Consider the following 18,826-nt stretch of genomic DNA (forward strand, 5'->3'; position numbering starts at 1 on the left):
AGGACTGAAGGAGCTGAAGGGGTTTACAACCCCATAAGAAAAACAATAATATCAACCAACCAGACCCTCCCCCCCAGCTCCCAGGGACTAAACCACCAACCAAGGAGTACACATGTAGGGACCCATGGCTCCAGCTGCATATGTAGCAGAGGATGGCCTGGTCGGGCATCAGTGGGAGGAGAGGACCTTTGTCCTGTGAAGGCTCGATGCCCCAGTGTAGGGGAATTTGAGGGTGGGGAAGCAGGAGTGGGTGGGTGGGTGGGGGAACACCCTCAAAGAAGCAGGGGAGGGGGATGGGATGGGGAGTTTCCAGGGATGGGAGGGACCACTGGGAAAAGGGATAACCTTTGAAATGTAAATAAAGAAAATATCCAATAAAAAAAAAGCAGGCTGAGTAAGTCACATGGAGGTACCCAATATGCATTACTCCCCCGTGGCCTCTGCATCGGTTGTTGCTTCCAGGTTCCTGCCCTGTTTGAGTTTCTGTCCTGACTTCCTTTGATGATGATGAACAGTGCTGTGGAAGTGTAAGGCAAATACTCCCTTACCCCCTACTCCGGCAACCATCTGTTGCCCACCACAAGTTGCTCTGGTCATTGTGTTTCATTATAGCCACAGTAACTCTAAAACAATGTTGCAATAACAAAACTCCCTATTTGGGATGGTTTGCAAACAACATACACCATGGCTTACATTTCTGGAGGCTGGGCAGTCCAGAGCAAAATGCTGGGAGTTTTGTTGTCTGGTGACAGCCCTCCTCCTGGATCATAAGCAGTTGTCTGCACACAGTGGACGACAGGAGAGCTCTTTGACTTCTCTTTTATGAGGACTCTAATTCCGGTAGTAGGGCCCCACCTTCATGATCTACTCACCTCAGGAAAGCCCTGCCTCCTGTTCCACTGGGAATTCGGCAGATGGACTTGGGAGAGGGGGAGAGCAACAGTAAGACCACAGTATGGCTTATTTGTATTTACAAAGCATCCATGGTAGTTGATTATCTGAAGTTCAATGAATGCTATGCTGAGGTTGATTTCTTGCTTTTGCCGGAGTTTGCCTTGATAGGACAGTAGCATTATGGGAAACGGGCTCATAGCTATGTAAAAAGTCCCTTGCACCTTGGCTATTTTTCTGTAGGTATAGGACAAATACACAACCATAAGTTTCTTTGAGAAATCAGTGCCCCATCCCCACTCCATCTCTTTCATAGGCTGAAACCCTTAGCATGACCAGGTCTTTCTTCCAGCCAGATTAAGTGTATTATTTAATCCTTTCCATGAGATACGCCTTTCCTTTGCCTATAGGTTTTCAGAGTTACCCAAGCTTGACACATTTGTTGGAAGCCAGTAAATGTTACATTTTAGAAACTAAATATCTAGAAACTGTGTGTAGCTAGAGGTTGGGAATGTGTAAGCCATTCACACTGGGTTTCTGGTGGAGGGCGGTCCAGACAGCTTTTGGCTGATACTGTTTCTTCCTGCTGCTCGCTCTTCCCATGCCCCACTTCATTGTCCCTCTGCTTTGCTGTCCTCTGCTGCCATCCTTAAGTCATGCACCAGACCCAACCCCAGTTAAGACCAGAGCATCTTATTTATAGTGATGGGAGGAAAACAGGACCCTCCCCACCTTTCACTGCCTTCTCCCACTAACCCCGCTCCCTTCCTCCTCCCAGGAATCCCATGGGGAAATCTTCAGAACTGTTCATTCTTCATACTTGGTGTTATCCCACTGGAACGAATGTGGAGCCATTCACAGGTCAGAGGAGCCATGTCAGGCTGCTGGATGGTTTGAGCGACATATGTGGTGAGTAGACTACAGATTAAGGCAGGGTTGATGGGATCAGGTGCTAGGATCGCCTTAGAGAAAAAGAGTCAAGCTAATCTCACAGGGCGTAACTGAGCCTTGTCCCAGCATCCCTGAATACTGCCGGGACTTCAGCTTAACCCAGGACAGATTCTTTTCTTCTCGTTTCTTTCTTCCCTGGTTCCATGTGATGATACTTCCCCCCACTCGAGCCACTCTTAAAACAGCAATGAAAAAGTCCATGGTTGCTTTGGGCCACACAGCCCTTTACAATGTCCCAGTCTAGATGTTACTGCCACATTTCCAGAGGCACAAACTCATCCCCAAGCCTTCTTCCTCTGCATCCCACCTCCTGGTTCCACCAGTTGGATCTGGTAACAGGCTCGTCAGTCTAGAATCAACTCCGGGTTTTCTGACTCCAAAAGTTTTGTCCTTTGTCCAAGGCCTACCATCATTTTCTCAAAACCCTTTACTGTTACATAAGGGGTGGGGGCTAGGGCACAGGTGCACTGTGCCTTTCAGAAGTGAAGAGTCTACCTCCCAGCAGGCTGCCCAGGAGGAACAGGCTGCCCAGGTGACACGGGGAATGCATTGGGGGTCACCAAGGTGAGCTCTTTAGGGTGGCTCCAGTGAGGTTGGGACTCTAAGGTCCTCCTCCATCTTGTCACTTGGTAAGATAGAACCCATTGTCGAATGTACATGAAAACAAAATTCCCATCTACTCCCCCCAGATACAACTCCCTTGACACACTCCAAAATGATGGACAGAGTATTTAATACATGGAACCATTTTCCTTCCATTACACTGTCATAAATTACAAAGTATTGTTCACTTCACAAAATAAAACCATTTCCAGATTATTATTGACAGTATCAAGAAGTACAGAAGCCACAACAAACAAATCTGTACAGTCGTGAGGAACGGTGACAGCAGAGAGCAAGCCAACTGAGCCCCAGATGCCACGATTCTGCCCACAGGGCCTGGGGAGATTGGTAGACAACCACCTCTGCTGTCTCTCCCACCGTTACAGGGCAGTTCTCTTCTGTGCACTCTAAGCAAGACTTGTCAGTGCATGGTTCATCTTAGACAATCAAGGGAAAGACAATGCGACTGGCTTTAAAAATCTAAATGTAGTTTTTGCTGTTTTAAATATTTTGCCTATGTTACAAAATATAGAGGTCTTGGTGTGGAAATCTCATGCTAAGATAAATATAACCAACAGGCTGGGTCTCTAGTAATAAAGTCATGTTAAATTATCTTTAGCAACTTTTATGAAGGAAAAACATTTGATTTAAAAAACCAACCTTATTTATTCATAACTTAATAACAGGTTTATAAAATGAAGGTAAGGAACAAGATTCAGCAATGATCCTAGAGGTTCATGATTCATCCATATGGAAATGTGACAAAGAATTTCAACTTGCCATTGACATCAGTCTGAAGGGCCTGGCTGAGAAGAGGAAAAGTGCTAATTCTGTGATATGGTCCAGCTGCATCCAGTGTCCTCAAGTCATTTTGTGTAGCAGTGCACACTCATGTTCTAGGATGTACACGGGAGATATGGAGAGGCTATGACTAATTCCATAACATCCTTTGGGAAGACACAAGATGCTGACAGAAAGGAAACTGGTGGATGCTTCAGACCAGCCTAGAAACACTATGAACATACACTATCTCACAGCAGAAAGCCAGTGCCGAGGAGCAGAAACTGTGAAAAGCAGGGTCATGGGGAGGGGTGAACTTTCATGGAAGAACTCATCGGGACAGAGGTATGTCAAGGTGATACTGCATTCACGGTCAACGTTCACCAGGCATCACAGCAAGAGGGGGGGACAAGGTACAGGGCAATAACCAATGCACTGCACTGGATTCTATTTGCTAAAATAAAATAACATTCTTGCAGCTAAAATAAAATACATCTTACAATATAGGTTTCATTTAACATTTAACATATAGAATTGTCTTCTTTTTTTGAAGGTGGAAAATGCATACTGACTGTACCAAGTACCTTTACGAATTAAGTTCCCTTTTATTACTGGTAAGACTGAAGCTTAAAAGTCTACATTTTTTTAATAAGTTAAAGAAAGATTTATTAATCACTCTTCCAGCAAAACAGACATACATACGAGGCACGGCAAAAGACCCAAGGTAAGGGGTCCCCCCCCCACACCCTTGCTCTCATGTGGAGGCGGGAGACACGGTCCCCAACTCTGCAATCCACTGTGGTCCAGGAAATTCTGCCACTTGTTTGAAAAAACAAATCAAGTGTGAGAAACGTTTTTTTTTTTTATTCCACGAGCTCTATCAGCTTCTCTTCCGTGATGGATTAAAACAGAACATCTTCGTTTTCTATTAAAATCTGCACGATCAGCTTTTGGTACCGCATGTCATGGAGGGTGGTGAGGGTGCTGTCCTCAGGGGGTCTCATCAGGGTGGGCCCAAACACGATCCCCAGATTTTCCGCGTTCATTAAATTGTCCTTTTCATTCATGGTAACCCTGGAAGGCAAGCACAGAGACCTCAGGCAGATTTTCAGAGGGACAGACAGTACCAGCTATCCACAGCCGGCCTGAGATCATCTCTGGGTCAGGAACGTGCAGAAAGCAAACAGAGAGTAAGAAATGGCAGGAAGATGTTTGTTAACAGGTAGTTTTCTGATTTGTTTTCCTTTTTAAGTTATTGATAAGAGAATAGTAGAACGAAATGACTTACTAGAATCAACCATGAACACTAAGGATTAGACATTTGTCCTTCTTGAAGAAATGTACAACTGTGAGGAAATATCAAGTTGAAGGGCCAGAAGGCCACCAGCTGACCCATGGCACCTTCATGGGCCTCATAGGGAAGTCTGGTTTTTGTGACCATTTCCTAGTGGTCTGCATGCTGGAGAGAGGCTGAGAGCAGGCAGGCTCTGTAGCATAGGAGAAAGACGTTGTAGAACAGCCTGCTGCTGTGTGTTTAGGAAGACCCCTGGCTATTGTCACAGGGCAGGAGAATGGCTGGAATGTGGCCAGACTGGAGGCCCACGGTTTATGCCTAGTTCCCAAAGGACGAGGTATAGAGCAATTATTATTGTTGGACTAGCATCAAGAGTAGAAGCGAAGAGGCTTTAAGGAGGAAATCTAATAAGCCCTAAATTGCTTTACTGGTTCTCTTATGAAAGGAAGAATGATTTTCTAGATTCTTGATTCTTGCCTTCAGGAATTTTGTATTTTAGAATGCTCATCACTGATTTAAAAAAAAAAAAAAAAAAAGGAGCTAAGTTCTACAAAGAATACTCAGTGTTAAAAACGGACTTAGATTTTGTACAGAGGCAATCCCTTGCTCTCTACTCTCTTGGAGCAGACTCAAATTATGTTTGAATAATTTTCATGTTGCACAGCTGAAAAACAAACAAAAAAGGGGTCATTCCTCTTTCTGGGAAGAGAAAGCTTAATGAGAAAAGGTTTCCATCAGCCTGGCCTGTGAGGCATTTCCTTGATTGGTGATTGACATGGCCCATTTCACTGTGGCCAGGGCCATTCCTGAGCTGTCCTGAGTTGTATAAGTAAGTAGCCCAAGGAAGCCATGAAGAAGAAACTATAGAACAAACTAGTAAGCAGAGTTCCTGTCTGGCCTCAGCTTCAGTTCCAGCTTCCAGAGTTCCTGCCCTGACTTCCCTCATCCTGGACTACGGCGTGGAAACATAAGCTAAATAAAATCTCTCCTCTCCTAGCTGCTTTGGTCATGGCCTTTATCACAGCCATAGAAACCAAACTAGGATCGAAATGAGAACCTGAAAGCAGAGTGCTGTCATAACAGACTCCATGAAGTGTTTGGAACTTGGGGCTAGAAAAGCCATTAGTGCTCAAAGCTTACTGAGGTGTATTCTCTGTGATCCTGGGAGGCAAGAATTCCGAGAACAGTGAAGATGATGGAAGCCTGCCTCAGAGCTGTCCATACAATAGTTTGAACTGAGGCTGAAGCATCAGCTGTGATTCAGAAGGCACCAGCACCACTGAAGTGAAACCTTTGTGTTTTGGGGGGACAACTGATGCTGATCAGTTGGAGATGAAAAATCAGCTGGGATTAGGAAACCAGCATCATTGCGGTAGGGGAACCCAGGCTATAACTCATGCTAACAGCCAGACTTGGCAATGAGAAAGTTGCTGGCCTTTCTCTCTGGAGTAGATGGAGGCTCCCTTAAAGGGGACAATGCTGCCTTCCTTGGCCACCTCCAGTCCTAGCTTCTAGAATCCACACTGTACTAAGAGTTCTCTATGTACTCTCCATGGGGTTTCCTAATGCCTTTGTGGGCAGATCAGGGGTGGCCAGAGTTGAAGGCATTAGCTTACTTTTTGAGGTGGATCATCAGGTAGCGCAGGGTCTCATAATGGGCAGGAGGCAGCAGCATCAGGACCTCGTGGACAGCTTCCAGCCTCTCATCCGCATTGGAGATTTCTACAGAGAGTGTACAGTCAACAATACTGGACACCAACAGTCCAGATGGGTGTTGAGACGTCTGATCTCTTTGTCTTTGTTGCAAATGGGGCATCTTACAAATTCATATAGTCTCAAACACTCTTTCACTCAGTTTCCTTGTATCCAGTCTCATTCCAGAAGGAGTTGAGGTTGAGCACTCATTAATTAAATGAACATCTGCGAAGCAGGTGGCTGGTATACTCTATAGGAACAAGGGTGCTGTAGAATTCTTAACTCTGGGGGTATATGCATAGTTTGTGTTGCCCTGTGGAGGGCTTGGTCTGTTGAATCTATCAAAGCTCTACTTTCCACTGTCTTAAGTGATAGTTAGTGTGCCCTTGAAGTTGTCTAATGACTCTTTCCCTCCCAGGCCTCTTCATATCAAATACATTTTTTTTATTTTTATTTATTTATTTACTTATTTATTTATTTATTTTTTTAGTGCAAGCATATTGGCAGATGGGCCAACCAACAATGCCACAATAAATGTATTTCCACCAAGGTGTTGCAAGGGTTAACCTCATAAGCAACCCTTGTTAAGAAACAGATACTCTAGGAACATTAACAATGGCAGGAAGAGTGTGTGGACTTTGGGCCATTGACAGGTATTGGCAGGCACTCAAGGAAAGCCCTCCTGCCATCCCTCCTGGGACAGCTATATTCAGCTGCTAGAACCTTCGCTGCCTAGGACCACCAGAACCCAGGAAGGAATGGTCTTTTTAGGGGGGAAGGACTACAGAGCATCTGGAAAATACATTGTGCATGGATCTTAACAGGCCCTTGCTTTCCCCTGTCAGGCAACTTATACCAATATACTGATGCCTTCAAAGATATATGACGTTCCACAAAGCCAAAAGAAGTTCCTTAGAGAAGGCTTGGCTTCTCTTCCATGCATCTCAGCATCTAAGCTCCTTCTACATTGTCACTACCTGGTACCAGGCAAAGTGTGTCCCCCTTCTCTTGATATACCCTTTACTCCTCCTCTTCCAGGAGCAGTGGGTTCAATTGGTCAGCATTGGATAAGGCTGAGCTCAGTTGTTGGCTGATGGAAGATAAAATGCTGATTGTCCCCTCACGGACAGGTCAGGACAGTTCTCTTTGCTAGCTGTCTACCCTCTAACATCAGATTATCATCTTTACTTCATGGGATGGATTAAGAAAATTAATGAGGGGATATCAATAAGTGGTCCTAGCATAGTACTTGACACAGTAAATACTGGATGCTCTTGTCATTTTAATACAAGTCTATCTTTTCATACAAGGTCTGACTATATAACCCAGGCTGGCCTTGAGCCCAGATCTGCCCGACTCCACTCCCTTAAGTATTAGGAGTAAGCAGCTGGACACCTGGCTACTCCCATCAACCTTGAACGGCATAAGCAGGCAAAGCTTGGCTGAGGTTTTAGTTGATTTACAATGTGATTAGAAAAAGTATACAAGTCCTTTTTTGGAGAATGATGATTTTTTTTTTTTAATTACAGAAATGTACTTTCAGCAAATATCAGAATTGGTCTGCCTGTTGTTACTGTCCCAGAAACAGGGAGAAAAGATGAGGGACAGAGTTGCCTGGCTCTCAGCTTCTGCCTATAGAGCTGGGGGTGGGGTATGGTCTTGGGGCACCTGGTGAGTGCTGGCTGGGTTTCTATTTGCTGGACTTCTGTGCCCCCACTTGACAAAGCCAACGCTCACAAAAATCTCGGAAGATTCTCATTTCCCTGAGATCAAGAGGCCCATGGGTCTCTGTACTTACTTGCTGCCTCTATAAATTTGGAATAGGTGTCGTACGTGATGATGGGGATAGGTAAGTCTCTGAAGTACAGTTTCAGGGCTCCGGTGATGATGTTTATGTCTGGGTAGATGTTAGCAGAGATATCTGCCTTTTCACCATCTGAAAAAAAAAAAAAAACAGTCTCACTGAGATCTTATTTCACCAAGTTAAACACGGCACAGAAAAAAGAGACCCAACAGAGAACACGTTCTGGCAAGCTTCAGTGTCTCTTTCTCACCGTCTCAGCTCCAGCTCCTAATAACGTTAGGGTCTTGGGGTAACAGAAGGGAGCTGGGGGGGCACAGCACAGGCTCTGAAGAGTGAGTACAGACAGGAGTGCAGCAGGGTATAGGAGAAGCACTTCTGTGCTTCCCAACAGCCCTTGCTAATCGCCCAACAGAAATCTATCAAAGTAATTGCGATCGCTACTGCAGATACATGACTTCACAATAGAGCAACAGTCCAATATGAAATGACATATGGTGATACACGTATATGGAGATGGCACAACAAAACACGTTATTTTTGAGGCTATATGTTTTTATATCTTTATGTTTTCTTTGCCAGTGTTCGCTGGCCATGGACTAGAAGATCATGTATAGCAACTTTTGGTTTCTAAGGTCTTTTTCAGGCTCACTGAGTTTTCTTTGAATTTTTCCTACCCTGACTCGTAGCACATATATAATTATATTCCTTGTTAATTGTCATGCTCATTCTCAAGGCATTGTGTGTGTGTGTGTGTGTGTGTGCACAGTGTATGTACATGTACATGCCTGTATGGAACCAGGAGTTAGTGTGGTGGTCCCCAAGCCCCAGCTATCTTCCTATCTTTAATCACACAGTGTTGAGGTCACAGGCACACTTGAGTGTTGGGGGTTGGCCTCGTGCTGCTATGCATTCAAATGCTACATACTAGCCCTCAAGATCTGGTTACACTGAAGAAGAACATATCCCCATGTATACCAAGTGATGCTATGTAAACATTGCTCTACAACTTAAAGTTAATTGGTTAATAAAAGACTAGAGTATGTGTCTGGGCAGTAGAGAGAGAAAAGTTGACTTGAGGATTGAGTGAGGGGGTCTCAGGAGAGAACAAGAGAAAAGGAGAAAGGTGACAGAGAGAGGAGGAGGCTGCCAGCAGAGGAGCTGAGCCATGAACACGTGGCCAGGAGAAGTGGACCCTGAAGATAGGCAGATGGAACAGAAATCACCTGGACTAGATTCAAACAGCAAGTAACAAGGACACATGACTGGGATGCAAGTTACACTATTTCACAACCTACCCCATCTAGGCTACCAACTTGTCAGTAAAATATTGTTATGCTCATTCTCAAGGCATTGTGTGTGTGTGTTATGTAAATGTATGTATATACATTGTATGTACATGTATGTACCAGGATAGTGTGTCTTTTATACAGGCTAGCTAAAATATATGTATGTACATGTATGTACCAGGATAGTGTGTCTTTTACACAGGCTAGCTAAAATATATGATTTTTTTACACATGAGACCACACCCAGATTTTTACATGGGTTCTGGGGATTCGAACTCAGATCCTTATGTTTGTGTACCAAGTGCTCTTATCTGCTGAGCTATCTTCCTAGCACTTTGAAGTACGATACTTTTTTAAATTACAGTTCTTTTTAGGGGGCCTATCTGTGCCATGGTACATGAATGAGAGTCAGGGGACAACATGTAGGACTTGGTTATCTTCCCATCAAGTGTCAGGGGGCTGAACACTGGCTGTGAGGCTTGGTGGCAAACGCTCACTCACTGAAGCATCTTGCTGGCCCTTAACTCATGTTTTTCTTTCCTTTTCTTTTTTCCTTTTAAAAAGTATCATTCATTCTTCTTTCATACAGTGTCCCGCCCACCACTTCTCCCAGCTCCTCCCCACTTCCCCTCTCCCCCAGATCCACTCCTCTGTTTCACTTCAGCAAAGTGCAGGCCTCCCAGGGATAAGAACCAAACATGACATAACAAGATACAATAAGATCAGGCACAGACTCTCATACCATGGGTGGACAAGGCAACCCCGTAGGAGGAAAGAGTCTCAAGAGCAGGTGAAAGAGTCAGAGACACCCCTACCGCCATTGTTAGGAGTCCCATAAAATCACAAGCTAACAACCACAACACACAGACGGAGGACCTAGCACAAACCCATGCAGGCTCTGTTTGCTGTTTCAGTCTCTGTGAGCCCCTAGGAGCTCTGCTCAGTTGATTCTGTGGGTTGTGTTCTCCTGAGATCCCCACCCCCCAACCCCTTTACTATTAGAATCAATCCATTTCACTCAACAAACAGGTCACGAGTTTTTTTTTCAAGATAAATATTGTTCAAACATATAGGGATAATTAACACATTTTACGTGGAGAATGTAAAGCATAAATAAATGCCTTAGCAAATTTGGTCCCTTGTTTTTAAAGAAGCTATGAAACAGCTAAAAGCACAAACCAAGACAGCAAATGCATAGCAGATATGACAGACAATTGAACAGTATGATGGTGAGAGACAAGGCTCCTGGATAGTGTAGAAGCATTAAAGACAGTTCACACTCACCTCTGTCAAATGCCATCTTGACATCTTCAATGTGTTCTGTGAACCCAGAGACTCTGTAAAGCCCTTCTGACTTTAATCCTGCAGGTCAGAGGGCGGGCCAAGAGAGAGGAGGACACTTTAACCTTGCTTTCCCATGGTATCTAAAAAAGTCACTCTAATGTTATAGCTGCACTGAGTGCTGTGATTTGGTTAGTGATCTGACTGATGCCTCCCGACCTGCTGTCCCAGACCCTGGAATTTTCCTACCGATCTCCACAGGAGCCTGTCTCCATCTTGTTGGAGATGGGTGTCTCAGTGGAGACCAGCTCTTCCTCCTGGCTGGCAACAAAGTGAGCTGAGATCTAAGGTTCTCCCTAACTACCCGTTCATCACGTCTGTACAACTACTTTACTGATGCAGCCAGAACTCAGTTTTCTCCCCAGCAACTTATTCCGCTATTTGGTGTATTGGACATAGCTATCCTTGAGTGTGTGCGACACAGCATTTTCTGACTTCATTGGAGAAATCTAAATTTTATAACATTTCATGTTAAGTCATAGATAAGACAATATGCTAACTCACTAAGTGTTCTTGATTTATTCTGCCTTTAGATTGCTAATCATATAAACAGATGCAGTAAAGTTCAGTTCTATTTAATGGTCTGAAAACTTAATCACTGTAAGAAAGAGGATGTGTTTCTGTCTGCTAGACTATACTGGTGTGCCGGACACATGCTGAAACCCAGCTTGCTCTCCTTCACCCAGTGGGTGTCATAGAAGAGGAAAACAGCAACAAGATTAGAGGGTCAGATTTCAGATTCCAAATGCCAAAACTGAAATGGTGTCAAAACTGAGATACAGAAAAAAATGAGTGTTCTGTATTAATGACATGGAAGTCTCTATTTGCAACCTCAAGAATCCATACTGTAAAATCCACTGGAAAATCAGGGGGACAAATAAACACATGACTCGACCTAAAGCACCACAGAGAAAGGGGTCTTCATCTTGCTTCAGGACCATATTCTGTCAAACTCTTGATAACTAACACACTTTTCGGCTTTAAATGTTTACTCTTATGGTACTATCTGCCTGTAAACGAGATTCTGTGCTGAATGTAAGGGATGGGTGTCTCTGCTCTTTCCTGGAACTGGGGCAGGCATGCTCAATCTGAGCAGGTTCTACTGTCTCATGGCAGGCATGCTTAATCTCATCTCTACTCTCAGATAGGCTTGCTTAGACGGTAGCCATTCTTGATCAACCAGAAGTGACACAGGAGATAAAACCTTCGTGCCACTCCATTCCAGGTGGTCACACAAGTTCATCTCTGCAAGAATGGGGCATGCATTGCCAGAGAGGGAGGTCACAGCAGTTTACAGGAATACACAGTGAGAGGCACGCAGCTCCTTAAGGAGGGAAAAGGACATCCAGGGAGACCTCCCCCAGCCCCTCAGAAACTGACTGCTAGAGGCAGTCCCAGGTGATGGGCTGGAGTTTGTAGAGCAGCAGAGGTGGCCAGCCACCCTCCATCAATAGTTCTCCTATCCCTGTACCCTAATGAAACATTTGGTTTGAGAACAGTATCCCCAGTAGTAGCATCCACCTCTCTGTGGTGTTTGTTTTGTTTACTGTAGACACAGTGTGACCCGCCATGTCACCCTTTGATGAACTATACTCTCAAAGTATGAGCCAAAATAAATGTTCTCTTCCTCCAGTTGCTGTTGTCTGGTTTTTTGGTACAGCAACAACAAAAGTAACTTGTTGAGATTTGGGTTTGTTTGTTTGTTTTGCTATGTGTTGTAATGTTAAATGTTAGTCCCCCCCAAAGCCTAGTTGCCCCCCAGAGATGATAAAATCTGCATGTATTTAAGTGATGTTATGTAATCTTGCCATCCAAGTCATCCCTGATTGGTGAATAAAGATGCCTACAGCCTATAGCTGGGCAGAAGATAAGAGGCAGGGTTGGGGTTTCTGGGATTGGGGTCAGGGGAGAAGCACAAGGACGAAGGGAGAAGGTGGAAGAGAAGACGTCATCATGGGGTAGGTGAGCTATGAAAACAATTGAAGTTAAGAGCGGCCTGTGCAGAATATAGCAAGTTATAACTCAGGGTTATTGATGGGGAAGCAGATACCAATAATGGAGGGTAGATATCTGCCCAGCTCTAGAGCATACGGCTTATTATAAATATAAAAGTTGTGTGTCTTTTATCTGGGAACTGAATGAAGAAGGGCAGGGTGGAAACCCCCAATTGGAGATATTTTCTACAGCAGTAACTAAGACTGTTGGCCATGAAAATAAAATGGAAAGAGCTAGCACAAGATGCTCTCTGTGTACTGGGCATGTACCAGGCCCTTCATACGCATAGACTTGGTCTGATCTCGGCACCAGCTCCTGGGATACAACTGATTTCACTCACTTTTCAGAAGATGAAGCATATTCAAAAGAGGGCAAGTCCTTTGTCCCTTGTTGAAGGTCCTGAAGCAAGATGAAGACCCCTTTCTCTGTGGTGCTTTAGGTAGAGTCATGCGTTTATTTGTCCCCCTGATTTCCCAATGGATTCTACAGTATGGATTCTTGAGGTTGAGAATAGAGACTTCCATGTCATTACTACCTAACCTGTAGTGCATGTTCAGTAAACATTTGCAGAATGTGGACATGCATGGCTTATACAGGAATGGAAGTTGATGTGATTAGTTGGCTATCATATGTTTATCTCTATGTGCCTTTTGTGTGTATGCAAGCCATTGTCCTAAAAGGGTTACTAAAATGAGTCAGTTTCCTCAATAAAAAATATTAAAAAAATTAAATTAATACACTATAATATAGTAAACATAATATAATTAATATACTATAAATACAACAGTAGAGAGTATTTTCCAAACCTCTTGCTTCAATTTCCCGAATACATATGTCCACCACCATGGGCCTCTGAGTGTTGTGAGCTTTTACAAGTGTGGTGAGGTCACAACAGTACACTTTCTTGATCCTCTTGAGATCGGGCTGGCAGTCGTTGGGGACATGCTTGGAACACTGTTTGTGTACGTTTAACCCACAATCTGTGAACAAAGAAGCCACATTATCCTCACAGGGTCTCTTCATCAAATCCCAAGACAAAGTACGTGCTGCCAGAGTACATATGACAGCACCCAAGGGTTTGATGGACTTCCCCAGAATGCCCACCTCATCAAGAGATGTAAAGATAACCACCAGATAAACATCAGATTCCTCTCGACTCTGACTGCACTGTCCTCTTGACAATTTTCCAGACCAGAAGAATGGAATACCTTCCTGAGACAGTGAGGTCACAGGGCGGGTTTGCTAGTAGGCTTTCCACATTGAGGTTTGGGGCATAGGTTCTCGGTGTTAGTCACGGCCCATTCTAGGCTGTGCCCTTAAGTCTTTGAGACTTTTTGTGAGATACAGAGTTACTCGGTTTGCAGGAATGTCTAGTCTTTGATTTGAAGAGTTCCTGACTTGTGTTCAGTCTGCCTTTCCTGGTGAGGAGCCTGTAGTGTCTAATGCTGACCTTCCTGCTGGCAGGTGGAGGGGCTCATTCCTCTTCTACTTGCTCTACTATTGATGCAGTGGAAGTGACGTCTAACTGCACTCGGGCGGGGGATGGGAGCGCTGATATTTGACGACAAGGCCTTGTAATGTGATGATTACAGCAATTATTTATAAAGCTTATATCCAGGGTCAAAGCCAAAAAGGTGCTTTTAAGTTCAATGCACAAATTAAAAGCCATGTTAGCAGTTGGCATCTACAATCACAAGACACGGTTTGCATTCCAGAAATGAATGTGAAGTGAAAGTTTAATGCCACGATGTGAATGTGCTGTGCACTTAAAGTGTCTTCGAATTTTGTTTTCCCTAGGTATAAAAATGATATCTCCATACATACAACTGGAGACCAGAGTTCTGTTTCCATATGTATCATACATATTGTGTGATACACGCACAATAGCGAATATTGTGGTCAATTGTTTCAAAGGTCTGACAGGTGCAGATTTCTATGCAGCCACCAGTGGTGATTCCCAGATAGTGAGTGTTTCCTGGTTAGTCCTCTGCTCTTCCTTTCAAAGTAAAATTTCTAACAGTCTTAGCTTAATCAGCATATGAAATTCAACTAAATCCGAACACAATTCAGTTTCATTTTGATGGACCTATTTAGCACATGTAAATTTGGACTGAGTTTAAGCAGAATTTGGTTTTCTTTCTGGGATTCTGGTTTATAAAGTGGGAATCACACCAGCACAAGGTGATCATGATGGTCAAATAGGTTTACAGTGTCTCTCAACTCGCACTGTGCCAATGCTAAGTCAAATACAGCAAGCAAAGGGATAGGAGACACAGAGGCCTACCCAGCCGCTCTTTTGTTCGTAAAATTTTACTTCATCTTATAAACTAACAGAATTTTTCTTTTGTTAAGTTGCAGCAGGTATATTTACCATTTAACCATTAATTTTTATTTATGTATTTGTTTATTTATTGGAACCGGGGTCGCATTGTGTATCTTTGGCTGGGCTGGAGTTTGCTATATAGGCCAGGATGGCTTCTATCAAGAGGTCTAGCTGCTTCAGCATTTTAAAGTAGAACGTTCCGTGGGATCAAAAACATTATTGTGTAGTTACCACCACCGTCTGCCTTGAAAGCTTGTTTGTTCCTGCAAAACGACAACTTGATACCCACTAAATAGCAGGCCCTAGCCCACTGCCCCCGGCACCCAGGAGACCTGTTCTCTCTGCCTGTGAGTTTGATGGTTTTAGGTACCTCATAGGAGCAGATTCATGCCAGGTTTGGAATTCTGTGACTGAATTGTTATATGGACCATCTTGTCGTTTATGCTCATCCATGTTGCCACATACATCAGGATTCACACACACCCTGGACTCACTCCCCAGCAGTGAGAGAGAGCCAGTGGGTTCTACCTGGATTCTACCAGCCGTATTCCTTTGCACTTTGCTTGGGCTCCTTGCCTTTCATAATACTGATGAACACTGCAGTGCGAGCCTATGCCATCTTACCTGCTCGTCCATCAGTGGGCTCGGGCTCTCTCTCCTTTTCCACCATAGTGGATTATGCTGTTGTGAGCGTGGGCCCCCAAGTGTTTGATGCAGACCTTGCAATTCTATGATTCATTTTCTCACAAACTTAAAGCCCTGTAGTGTATCTACATAGAACACTGATCCCATTAAAATTAGGATGTTTCATAACAAACATAAAATGTGAAAATTTATAAACTAATAGAACTCTCCATGTACCCAAATAAGATCTAGACCATTAAAAAGAAATATCTGTCTACAGCATGCAGTACTGAGGACTGTGGTGGTCTTCTCACTGGAGAAAACTTACTGTATAACCTTACAGTATATTTCACTTAAAACAAAATAGAAACAGAAACAAAACAAAACATGTCAGAGCCCTTCCATCCTAGAGAAAGTCGCTGACTACAGCAAACTGGAGACCAGAGTTCTGTTTCCATAATATTGACTTTGGACTAATTTCCTGCTGAAACCAGATAATATTGGTGACAAGGGATATTTTCGGTAGGTATAATCGAGAGAGACCAAACTAACAACCACAGAGTAATGCAAGAGATTGACCAGCACACTCCGGGGTTGAGCTGTGGGATACTTTGTGAAGCTTGCAGGTCTGTCTGTTCTGCATTCATCAGGGGATTAGAACACCCTGGAGAGGCTGTTTCTGTGCTAGGCTTGCCTTGGGACCCAGGATGGAAAACTGGAAGTTATCACACACCAGTTAGGCACCGAATGGGTGTTGCTGTGCTTATAGAATGGGGAGCTAAGAAAGCACCTTCTGGGCAGAAAGGAACCCAGAGGTTATAGGATCCCATGAACTAAGTGGGCAACACTGGAAAGAGGAAGCCTTCAGTGGGAGCTCTCAGCTGATTCTATTTGCCACAGCCTGGAAAGGAGGCAAGAGTCTGTGGCATCCCGCGTTAACACCAGCGGCTGCTGTTCTTGCTCTCAGCACCAGTGTGTGCCAGGAAAAGCATGGCAGGGTGAGTGAGGAAGCCCAGCTAGCAAGTCGCTTCGGCAGCCCTTTGCGTTTTGTTTAGCACGCCTTAAAGAAGATGCACTCCACAATATTTGCAGTTGGGGTATGAATCCAATTTGAGATGGAAAACACGCAGGGTTTCAAACTACTTTGAAGTATATAAAATCAAGTGAATGTGATCAAAATATATTGAATAAAATTCTCAAAGAATGAAGAAGAGCATTATCTTAAAAAGGAAGGCAGGTGATTTCTATTCACTATTGATCTAATGGCAAAGTACTTAGTGTGAGTTCTGGATTCTGGCTGCTTTTGAATTAACGTTTCACCATTTACTGTCTGTCAATTAGCCATCGCCCCTAAGGATCCATCTCCTGTTCATTCAATAGGAGATAACTGTATTTGGTTGAGGCTGCAGGGCATGGTGAAGAGAAGTGCTTCATGTTTGTGGTGCGCACTCACCATGCTCTCCCACGCTCTGTTTTTATGTCCTGTCTGCTGTAGTAAAGTGGGGGTGGGAAAGAGGTGTGGCATTGAAGAAGTCTGTGCAATTCCACTACAGTCTGTGTAAACCCTTTCCTCTTAAGGGATACTGCCCATTCGGGGAGGCAGGTTTATTTTAAAGAAGTGTATTTCTTTGGTGGTTTTTTGTTTTCATCCTTGTATGAACATAAGATCTGTTTCAGTCTTGTAGACAGTTAGAATGGTGTCCACACTAGCAGAGAGAGGCACTGGACCCCGTAAGAAAGCTAGATTTTTTTAGCTCACCTGAGCATAGTCCCTAGCTCTGAAGGGTGATTACCACTCGACCAGGTGGTAGTTGATATAACCAGAGGAGGAGAAAGTTTAGTGTTTACCTGAACACCGGACTCCCTGGGCAATGAGCCCCCACATAAAATTGGCACAGTATTCACACCAGTGCGGGCCCCGGAATGTGTGCACCTGTGAGCCAAACAGAGTACAGAAGATTGAGTCACCAAACAAAAGAGACAGGAGTCCCAGCAACAATGCTCCAGTCACTGGGCTCTTCCATCCAGTGAGGCAGAGTTGCAAACTGGTCTGGAAGAGACAGAGACAGGCTTTGATTCTTGAAGTTCTCCAAGGGTTCACCATCCTCTGGCCAGACCTGAAGGTAGGGGAACAATGAGGATACAGGTACCCCCAGCCATGGATGAGGCTCACACCCCAAGGAGGCTCTGGGAGTGCAAACCCAAGATAGCCTAAGCTGGCTGCTAGGTCACTCTATCCTGCATTTAGCTCGGCAAGTTGTTTTGGGTGGAAGAACTCAATTACTGTGTACTCTTACAGAAGTTGCTCCATCTAGATGTAGAATTTCCAGCCAGATATAAATAAGCCATGGTTGAGGCATAATGAAAAGGTTTCAAAGCTTTGGGCCACTTCCAGGAAAAGTCACTTAAAAAAGTAAAGGAGCTGGCTAAACACTCAGGCTTGTGGGTCTGTGGGGTGGCTTCCCTAGGGACAGGAGCTATAGTTAGCTAACTCTGCCATGGCTTCCAGGTGAGCAAGTTGGAAGGTTCTTCTGGCTGGCCAGTCTCGAAGACGGTTGTTAAATGTTCCAAATACTATGTATGGTCTTATCTCAAATTACTCAGGTGCAGGATCACTCAGTAACCCACAAATCAACATGGTATAGCACAGCACAGCTCAGCACAGCATGGAACAGCACAACAGAAAGCAAAACTGTTCTCCTGCACTGAGGAAATTCGAAAGCAGAAGTAGGGGAGTTCTTGCTATGGAGCCTGACTAAGATGAGCCAAAACCCACAATGTACTGAGAAGGCCATGAATCTATGTGAGAAGGTGCTGGATTGGGTTGTTACAATGTCCTTTCCAACCTTCTTTAAACTCCAATCAACAGGTAAGATAAGACAGACAATATTATTTTTAACACGCTAGAAGGCCAATGTACTATAACTTTTAAAAACACTATTTTTTAGTTAACAAACAAACCAATGTAGCAAATACGGTCATATTGTGGGAAGGTGAGTGTTCCCTGAGGAGAAGCTGCCGGCCTGAGACTCCCGAAGCAGGAACAGCCCATCAATTTCTTTGATCATCTACACAGGCTGGCAACCATATCTACAGAGTGTCGAGCCAAATAGCCTTCCAATAGAACGCAAGACTGAGTGGCAAGAGTGAGAGAGCGCATGGCGAGGAATGTGAAGGAGCCCTATGGCCACGGAGTGGTATGGCCTAAGTTATAATTGCCTTTCTGGTATGTTAGCTCA

General features: G+C 44.2%; 1 protein-coding gene across 3 annotated transcripts in view; it reads right to left on the reverse strand.

The window, feature by feature from the left end:
- Positions 1 to 2,558: 2,558 nt before the first annotated feature.
- Chn2 (chimerin 2) overlaps positions 2,559 to 18,826 on the reverse strand; it is a 267,201-nt gene continuing 250,933 nt past the window's right edge. For all 3 annotated transcript variants that reach the window (XM_034519345.2, XM_076913323.1, XM_076913324.1), the window contains 6 exons: positions 17,436 to 17,520; positions 13,447 to 13,620; positions 10,589 to 10,666; positions 8,013 to 8,150; positions 6,136 to 6,241; positions 2,559 to 4,299 (listed from right to left, as the gene is read on the reverse strand). In XM_034519345.2, coding sequence (XP_034375236.1) covers positions 4,128 to 4,299; positions 6,136 to 6,241; positions 8,013 to 8,150; positions 10,589 to 10,666; positions 13,447 to 13,620; positions 17,436 to 17,520 — 753 coding nt within the window. In that variant the 3' untranslated portion in view covers positions 2,559 to 4,127. The remainder of the gene's footprint in view (positions 4,300 to 6,135; positions 6,242 to 8,012; positions 8,151 to 10,588; positions 10,667 to 13,446; positions 13,621 to 17,435; positions 17,521 to 18,826) is intronic.

The sequence above is a fragment of the Arvicanthis niloticus genome, chromosome 15 (assembly GCF_011762505.2).
Source record: "Arvicanthis niloticus isolate mArvNil1 chromosome 15, mArvNil1.pat.X, whole genome shotgun sequence".
NCBI classification, from domain to species: Eukaryota; Metazoa; Chordata; class Mammalia; order Rodentia; family Muridae; genus Arvicanthis; species Arvicanthis niloticus.